This window comes from Chrysemys picta, chromosome 8, assembly GCF_011386835.1.
Source record: "Chrysemys picta bellii isolate R12L10 chromosome 8, ASM1138683v2, whole genome shotgun sequence".
Lineage (NCBI taxonomy): Eukaryota > Metazoa > Chordata > Testudines > Emydidae > Chrysemys > Chrysemys picta.
In genome coordinates, this window is record NC_088798.1 from 104,874,142 (window position 1) to 104,883,213 (window position 9,072).

General features: G+C 51.8%; 1 protein-coding gene across 1 annotated transcript; it reads right to left on the reverse strand.

Annotated features, from left to right (window-relative positions):
* Positions 1-416: 416 nt before the first annotated feature.
* On the reverse strand, positions 417-8,062 carry LOC101936633 (melatonin receptor type 1A-like). The gene is made up of 2 exons (XM_005295895.4): positions 6,947-8,062; positions 417-3,560 (listed from the first exon to the last, which is right to left on the reverse strand). Exons 1-2 carry the CDS (start codon positions 7,128-7,130, stop codon positions 2,776-2,778), a joined length of 969 nt encoding a protein of 322 aa, XP_005295952.2. The 5' UTR covers positions 7,131-8,062; the 3' UTR covers positions 417-2,775.
* Positions 8,063-9,072: the final 1,010 nt, after the last annotated feature.

The window sequence follows — 9,072 nt, forward strand, 5'->3', positions numbered from 1 at the left end:
AGCATAAATGTTCTGTCAGCACCTGTCAAAACAGCCTGGAAGGAAAACTCTTGGCCAGACTTGGATCACATGCTGACACTGCTGCCTTTGGTTTTTTTCCTTGCTTGTGCGTGGCCTCTGTGTTCTGCAGTGAGGTGCCCAGCAGTGAGGCTATAGTCCAAGTGCTAATGCACAATCAGACAAGGGAATTATTACACTGTGGGGGTTTTGGTGGCATGTACGAAGATAGTGGCTTGGGGGTGGCAGGGACTTATTTATTTTTGGCAATGGTATGGTGGCTATTTAGTGTCCCAAAGACATTCCCCGCCACTTCATCATAAAGTTATGGTGGCATAGAGCAATTCTGGGGTCTGTGTGACTTAAATCTTTCTTGTTGCCTTTCTAGTGCTGTTGCAACGAAGATTCTATAACCACAATTCAGGAAACATCAATTTTATTTGGGGGCAGGGAGAGCAAAATGGGCAATTTCATACCTATTGTAAGCCTAGTTATCCCTTTGCTCTTCCCGAGCAACAGGTGACGTGCAGGTGAATCAGATCTGACTGAATCGATAGCAAAGCTTTTTCACTTGGGTATTTGTGTTGGTTTTTGAACCCACGTGAAAATAACCTCATGAAACCAATGACTGTATCTGGGGAAAAAACTTTGATTTTTTTTCTCTTTCATGCCTATCAAGGAAGACAAGATGATGTTTTTAATCAAGGTAGGAGTATGTGTGTGTGTGTGTGTGTGTGTGTGTGTGTACACACACATACATAGAGAGAGGTGCTTTTGTTGCATTGAAAGTCAATGGGACTTACACTTATAAGTAATTTAGGCTCATTTGAAAATCCCACCCATAATACATTACAGACATACTCACACTTGTAAACTTGCATTTAAAACAGTGATACTCAGACTTCAGTGGTTCAGGAGTCAAATTAGCGATCAGCATTACCCAAAAGAGCCAAGGTCGTGTGAATTCATTATTTCATTTACTATATAGTCATACTTAAACAGTGTGATGGGAAATATTTAGTTTATTATTCTCACAGCAAAATGACTGACCAAGTAGTATTATTTTATAAACTACAATTGGTTAATAACATAGTAAAAGCCTCCTGATTGGTTAATCATTCAGTCACACAGTGTTTTAATAGCATGTGCTGGAAAGAGCCGCAGGAAACCCATTAAAGAGCCACTTGCGGCTCACGAGCCTCAGACTGAGTATCACTGATTTAAAACATATTTTCGTGTCTTCCTGGATGGCCAGGCACAAAAGCAGATTTCTGCTTTACATGCTGGAGTAACCAGATCAGAACATCTCCAGGGATCAAAGGGAAAATCTCATGCAAAATGTGTTCTGTGGTGGCACACCCCATTGCACACTGGAACATGTTGCATATGCTAGTACGACAAGTGGATAATTTCCTTACTGCTGGTCAGACTTGTTGAATCATCTTGGCTCTGTCTTTCTTATTCCCTTCTCCTCAGTCCCACAATCTGTTAAATTCAAGCCCAACGAACCATTGCCGTTTGGGGCCACTGGGGACCAAGACCCAGATTCTTCACTGAAATCAATGGAAGTTAGAATCCTAAATACCTTAAGGATCTGAGCCCAACTCCTTTTCCTCTAGTCCAAAATATCTCTTGAATTAAATACCAAACAAGAGAAAAATTGGCTTCCATAAGCTCCTCTCAGCATGGGAACAGTATTCACACCTGTGTTCTAAATATCTTATCAAGAGCCTCCAGGTCTGGTCTCATTTAAAGGTAACATGCTCTCTTCGAGCCGCTGGCATTTCCAAAGGACTTGTCGTCATTGTAGATTATCTTCTGACTTTTAGATTCAGCCTCACTGTGGTGGTTTCCACTTCCCATTGTGATGGTTTTTCATCAGAGGAGCAGTCAAGTCTCACTGACGATTGTCTTCTTCTGAAGTGGATTCAGTTTTCTGATGATGGGTTTTCCTTTCTGAAGGGTTCACCCTTGGCTCCAAAGAGAAGGGAAAGGGTTCATTACCTCAGCTCATTCAAGGGAATCACATGACTTAGCAAACACTACAATTTTTGTGTATATTCACGTAAGGTGGGGCTTTCAGAGGCACCTGTCTCCTTCGGGAGCTTCTGGAAAATCCCACCACTCAATAAAAATATTGAATTCCCTTTGGCTGAGTTTGCACCCCTTTCTGCTTTCACTCTGGGGTAACCTTGTGGCCAGTGCAAATAGTCAGTGAATACTGGAGAATACTTAGGGAAGACAGATCCCAAGTCATAGAGGTGAGTGTTCACACAGGAAACTTCAGTGCTAGGACTTGTGCTCATCCAATCATGGAACAGTAACTATTTCATGGGTCCAAATGAAACCAGTTGGATTTGGGGTCTCCAACGCTCAGCTAGCTGTTCACAAACATCCTTGAGATGCACAGAATTATCTGGCGAATCATGGAGAAATTAGAGAAAATGCTGAGATGTTTGTGGATAGTTCACTGAATAAATTTGCTAGGAATCACTTGGTCCTAGCTGTTTCCAGCATACCTATCTGACTGAGGCTGGGGAAACTATGCCAGGGCAATTAAGCAAGGTTTTCAAACCTCATTGCATTCTAAAAAGGACAGTATGTTGCAGAACAAGGTGGGCTGCACCGTTCTTGTTGCAGACAGCTTATATAGGGAGCTGTGTCCTCTGCCGACCTCTCGCTGTTTTGACTGCATTCTTTGCACTTCACTTAAAAGTGGAGCAGGGGATCAGTGTGATTATAGTAAAACCTCCTCCCTTCCGGCTCAGCACATGGGTGCTAGTCTCCATCAGCCCTGTAAGCCAGTTGCAACACAGTCAGTATGATTCTCTTGTACTCTTTCCTAAAGTTATGGTTCATCGCCCCATAAACCACAGCGTTCAGACAGCTGTTGAAGTAGGCCAAGAAGTAGCTAGCCGTGAAGAGCCACTCGGGTATCAAGGAACCCAGTGTGGGCTGGACCGCCACCGCGAAGCCGATGAAGTTTAACGGCGCCCAGCACACAGCGAAGAGCACAAAGACCATGAACATGGTCAGGAAGTTCCAGAAATCGTGGGACTTGATTTTGGGCTGCGTGTCCGGCTTGACCCTGCGGCGCACCTGGATGACCAGCACCCAAATCCGCAGGTAGCAGTAGGTGACGATGGTGATGGGGAGGAAGAAATGGATGAGCACCACGGCGATGGTGTAGAGGGCGCTGACGGACTGGGCAAAGGTGCAGGAGTACACCCGCGGGTCGTACTGCAGGGACTCCACAAAGAGGTTCGGCATGATGGCCAGCAAGGTGAGTGCCCAAACCAGCCCCACGTAGCACACGGTGTTGGGGCCCGAGAAAAGCTTGTCGTACTTCAAGCTGTGGCAGATGTAGCAGTAGCGGTTAATGGCGATGCCAGTGATGTTGAAGATGGAGCCGATAACGCTGATGCCCATCAGGAAGCCGCTGACCTGGCAATGGAGGTACCCCATCACCCAGCCGTCATGGAAAATAGCCGTCAGGACCAGGGGATAAGGGTAAAAAGCCACTAGTAAGTCTGCAATGGCCAAGCTCACCACAAAGGCGTTGCCTGGGGAGGGTAACAAAAAACAACAAACAGTTAGAACCTATGATCGGAATGCAGCAGCAGCCCGGAAAACGCCTTCTCCTTGCTAAACAGATCAGCTTCCTGTGTCTACTTCAAACTGCACCTGCCTGTCGTACTGTCTTTTTACTTCTCTTTGCATGGCAGAGGTGGCTCTGAGAGCTGGATTCTGTTCTGGCTCATGCATCGTCTACAGAGTAGCGTAACTTATTACCCCTTTAACTACCACGACTGCTTCCTTTCATCGCTACCTTGTACCCCCACCCATTTGTCTGTTTATCCCCTGGTTGCATCTTGTCACAATCTTAGATTTTTAGCTCCCGGGGGCAGACACTGTCTGTTTTATTCATTTTGTACAGCACCTAGCACAACGGGGCCTCGATTGCCTTTAGGTGCTACCAGAATTCAAATAACATTGAGCATCCATCTAATATATTATCCTCATACACCCTTGGGAGGCAGGGCAGTGCTATTAGTACAGAGGGGGAGTGGAGGAACAGACGAGCTAGTGGCTAGATTTGTTTTCTAAAGTGAAACCCACTTTTGAAAATTGGGCTGTGATTGACTGGCCCAAAATCGCACAGAATGTCTGTGGTGGAGCCAGGCATCGAACCTGGGTCTCCCGTGGTGTCAGGCCCTAACCACTGGGCCAAATTTGAGGTGCACATCTATCACTTGAGCAAGGAAAGCCAAATGGGTGCTTTGCAGTTCTTTGGTCCACAATCGTGTGCTTCCTCTCTGCTGGGCTGATTTGGGAATTAAAGCCCCAAAGGGGATAATGCTGCCCAGAGCTATTTGCGCCTCCTCTTCCACAAGAGGACTAGTCCCGAGCCAGCGGCAGTGTCTTTTCACGCAGGGATCTTTTTTCTTCCTCACCGTGACAGGAGAGAGGTGGGGTTTTCCCTCTCTTTGGAGCAGCTCTAGGGAACTGGTGCACTGGGTGGGGTAGGGAATTCGGTGGTAGGTGAAAGGCATAGCCCAGCTGCCTGGAGAATACAATGTCTCGGCTGCAGGACACCCGTCAGATGGAACCGTGTGATGGAAGAGGCAGAGAGCTTGCAATATTCTGTACCCGACCTGACCCCTCTACTGCTTGCAATAAAAGAAAAGAGCAGGCGAGGGGTTTAAATCACTGCTCTCCCGGGAGACAATACAACTGGGACGTGTTCTCCTGGGTGGCACTTGCAGCTGAAGCCAAAGCAGATGGTAACCACTCAGTTTAATGCAATGGGTCCATTCAAGCTGACTGCACTACGTTGCCCTCGCCACGGCTCTGCTCCAGCAGGGATGTGGAATTGGCCACTCCATGCACAGGGGAGTTGATTATACTCAGGTGCTTGGAATGGGCTCTGGATTTTGACACTGGGGACCCCTGTTAAAGTCAGTCCTGCTGTGATGACCGATTTGGTTCTGGCTTTGTGCTTTTCAACGTCCTTTGACATTTCTCGGCTCTGTAGGATTGGATTGATCCTGGCGTTAGATTGCATCAGTCGCACCCGGGCTATCCCCAGCCACTGACTTCGAATTTGGTTAGCCAGAGACAGTCTAGGTAGCATAAATGAAGCAGCGGTTAGGTGCCCCCCCGGTAAGGGACATGCAGGTGCACACACACCTATCAAAGTTATTTGTTTGCTCTCCCAGCCCCTCCTGCCTTTTCCCGGCAGTAAAGTCAGAATACTGGGATGCAGGGGATCAAACCCTGGACACAGCCTGGAACCCAACCCTGGCCATCACGGACCTACTTCTGCCAGGCGTGAGAGCCCTCCACGCTTGTATACCTAGTCATGCCAGCGAAGTCCAGTCATATTGGAGCATACATAACATTGTTCCCGCTCCCATTGCAAAGACTGTGATGTCCTAAGGATTGCATTGTCCCTGCACGGCAAGGGAGAGAACCCATTAAAAGATAAGGAGGTGACAACTAGAAATGTAGTGTCTAGCAGTTACTGAACAGGACTAGGTGTCAGGACGCCTGGATTCCATTCCTGGCTTTGTCTTTTAGACCGGAGCTTTCGAAGGTATGCTGACTTTGAGTCACTGAATTCTGGGGAGAAAGACAGCCTGCTTTTAAGAGGCATGGGATTTGCCTGGCTCCCACTGAAGTCACTTGGGATTCTTGGACACTCGGCCCCACTGAAAATCAGACCCAATTTGTCTCCAGTTAGACATCCTTGACAATATAAGCCTCCAGCTTTCTGCCTCAGTTTCCCCCCCTTAAAATAATTTCCTAGTGGCGCTGAGAGTCAGATTTAGTGTAAAATGCTTCGGGATCCAATGCTGCAGAAGGACAAAGTATTGTTACATGAAGGGACTGAAGGGCTTTTCCAGAGATGGAGGCTAATTATTACGGACCAAGACCTTGGCTTGTAGCCTGGGTTTATTACAGGCAAGGGAAGACAGAAAACTTTCTACCTATGTGGGGCTTGCAAGCAGAGCGTGAGGTCAGCAAAATTCTCCACTTCGTTGCCGCAGAAACAGCCTAACCCAGAGAGTTACTGGTAACTTTTTTAGTGCTTGAAGATGGACAAAAACCCAACCCCGCTGATTTGTTAAATGCCAGCTGAACAGTAGCTGCTGCTCGAATCAGGCTGTGCAAATGGAAAAGAGCTGTTTTCTCCTGTGCGAAGGCTGGAACAATTCTTACCATTCATTTTGTGTCCCATTCTACCCATGCACTTACAAGATCACCAGACAGGCTAGGAGGGGGGAGCTTTAGGTCCTCCAAACCCCTTAATTGACCTAAGAAGAATCTAAATCCCACAAGGAACTAGGCCAGAATTCCCCCCGAGAGGGGTTGATGAGCCCTGAAGCCAGCTGGTGGAATCTGAGTCAAGATTTTCAGAAGTGATGGGTGATTTGGGGTGTTTCAGTTTTTGGGGTGCCCCGGCTGAGCACTGAGTACCCACCCTCTGAAAAATCGGGCCCTTTTTTAGGCTGTCCCAAGTTGAGCAGCCAAAATCACTAGTCACTGGGCCGCGGATCTGGTTGAGACTGTAAGCCAAAGGGTGCAATGTATCTCAGGCATGGAAGCGCGGGTCAGTATGGCCAACAGAATTTTCCCCTCTTAGCTTTGGTAGCCTGCTTTACTAGCCTTTCCAACTCCAGGCACTCCGCACCTACTCGAAATTTGCCTTGAATCTCAGCTGTGCTGGGGGGGAGAAGTTTACATACCGAGATGGACGGACAGACAGACACGCACGCACGCGGACGGACACACAGACACAAAGGTGGATTCTGCTAGCATGGGCATGTCACTGCACTAGCGGGGCAGGAGGCTGGCTTACTGCTCCTGGGCCCTGCGGAGGGAGGAGAACTGCTCCTGGGAGCCTGGAGAGTGAACCCCGCCCCCCGACCCCCAGCAAGGCCATTACCTGCTTTTCTCAGGTTCTTGTTCTTGAAGACTGAGACAATCACCAGGAGATTGCCCAGGATGTCCACAGTGATGGTGATGATGAGGATGACAGCCAGCGTGATCACCACCCAGGTGGGGTAGAGACCATCCTCCCTTCCCAAGCCAGCAGACAGGTTCTTCAGCCGAGAACCTTCCTCCTCCATCCTCGGTCATCTAACCTGCCTCTCAGGGGGGCGCAGAGTCCTCAGCCAGTCAGGACTAGCATTTCCAGTGGCCCTGAGCCAAGAGGTCAGGGCTCAACCAAGGCAAGGGTCAGTGCCCCTCTCAAAGCACCAGGAGAGGCGCATGGGCCGCTCCCGGAGAAGTTCCTTGGAAGTGTGGCTTGCTCCGGAGTCCGGCGTGGCAGGGTCTCGCCTTTGTCCCTGTCCGCAGGCCTTGCGGGGAGGTGGGATTCCCCGGCCGATCACCGCTTTGGGCACCCGGGCGGAGCTAAGAATTGCGCACACGCGTCTCTGCGACCGGCGCTGTGGCTGCTCGGCGGGGCGCTCTCTCCAAAGCACCGTGCCTGGGGGGCGGACGGGGGCCGCTCCCCACACGCGTCCAGTGGCTCTAGTTGGGGAAGTCCCGCTCCCGCAGGCAGCGCTAGGAGCCCGGAGGAGCTCCCAGCTCAGCGCCTCCAGCCCCTTGCTGGGGGCGCTCCCTTCCCGGTGCCGCGCTCTGGGTGCCAAGCCCCGGGCACCTCTCCAGCCCCACTGATGCTCTTCCCACCTCGTTCATCCCTTCGGCTCCATTCAGCCCCGTCCCTGGGCTCCCTCGGCAGCCGGCGCTCCGCGCTCTCCCGTGCGCTCCTCGGAAAAGTTCCCGTTGGTGGGGGCAAACTTTGCAGCCTGCGGCAGAACCGGACACCCCCGCGGAGCCGTGCGCCACGCTTTCCCCGGGGCTCCGGCTGGCGGAGCCCTGCCGCTGCCCTGCTCCTTCCAGTCCCCCGTCTCCAGCAGCGACGCTTGGTCACGTTCTCCTCTTTGCCCTTGGCCCCTCCATCCCCTCTCCCAGCCCCCCCGACCTGCGGCTCTGGGCCAGGAGAGCCCCGTGTCTCCCAGTCCCCGTGAAGCACCTTCCGAGGCGCAGCCTCCGCACCGCAGCCGTCTCCTTCGCGCATTTATAGGCTAACCTGCCCCGGGTGCGCTGCTCGCTCCTGGTTAGGGGCTGGTAACTCCTCCCTGCCCGGGGCGGAGAGCAGCGGCGCACGGAGCCCCGCGGCTGTTCACGCCAGTTTTATCCAAGCTCTGGATGCGCGCAGGTGGGGAACGGGTCCCTGTGGTGCGAGGGGAAGGCAAGGAGCCCTGCAGGCCGCTGGTCACAGTCACTCAGCCCCTTACAGCGAGGCTAGCTATGCCCCCTGTCCGACCCGGTACAATGAGCCCACCAGCAAAGGAGCCACCGTGAACAATGTCTGAAGTGGGACCTCAATTCTGCCTCTGTTTTGGCCACTTGGTACCAGTCCCAGCATTGCGGGCATCGTCGCTGTGGGAAGCCCAGCACCAGGATTCCCAGTCTGATCTCCCACGAGTGTCTCTCTCCCTCTGCTCTTCCAGCCAGAGGGAGGCCAAGGCAAACATCACAGAGCAAACTGCCAAAACAGCACCCAGCCGCCCTGCGCCAATGTTCTCCAGCCTACAGGCGCCAGGCTGGGATGCCTGGAGAGGACGGTGTGGTCATGGCATGCTGCTGCTCTGGGGGGGGGGAAGGGGTGGCAGCTGTATGAGCTACTTGGTCTCGGGGCTCATCTACAGGGGGATGCTCAGGAAAGTTAGGGGAAATCAACCCACGGGGTGAGGTCGATGCACATGGGTTAACCCGCTCCCCCCCCAGCAGTGGCGTGCTGTCTGCGTATGCAACACATGGCCCAGGACCGGCTGTGCCTCTAGGATGATCCCTCCAGCCCCCAGACGTGTGCCGGAGGACGCCATTTTCTAGGACAACATGGCCTCCTCCACACAGCATGACTGGCATGCAACGTATGTGCAAGGGCTCGCCTCGTGGAGGAGGCCATTTTGCATGCAAGTGTAGCATTGCATGCCGGGCGAAACGCCTCGCGGCTCGCCATTGCCCCCCAGTGCAGATGCTTTCGGGAGTGAAGTGGCC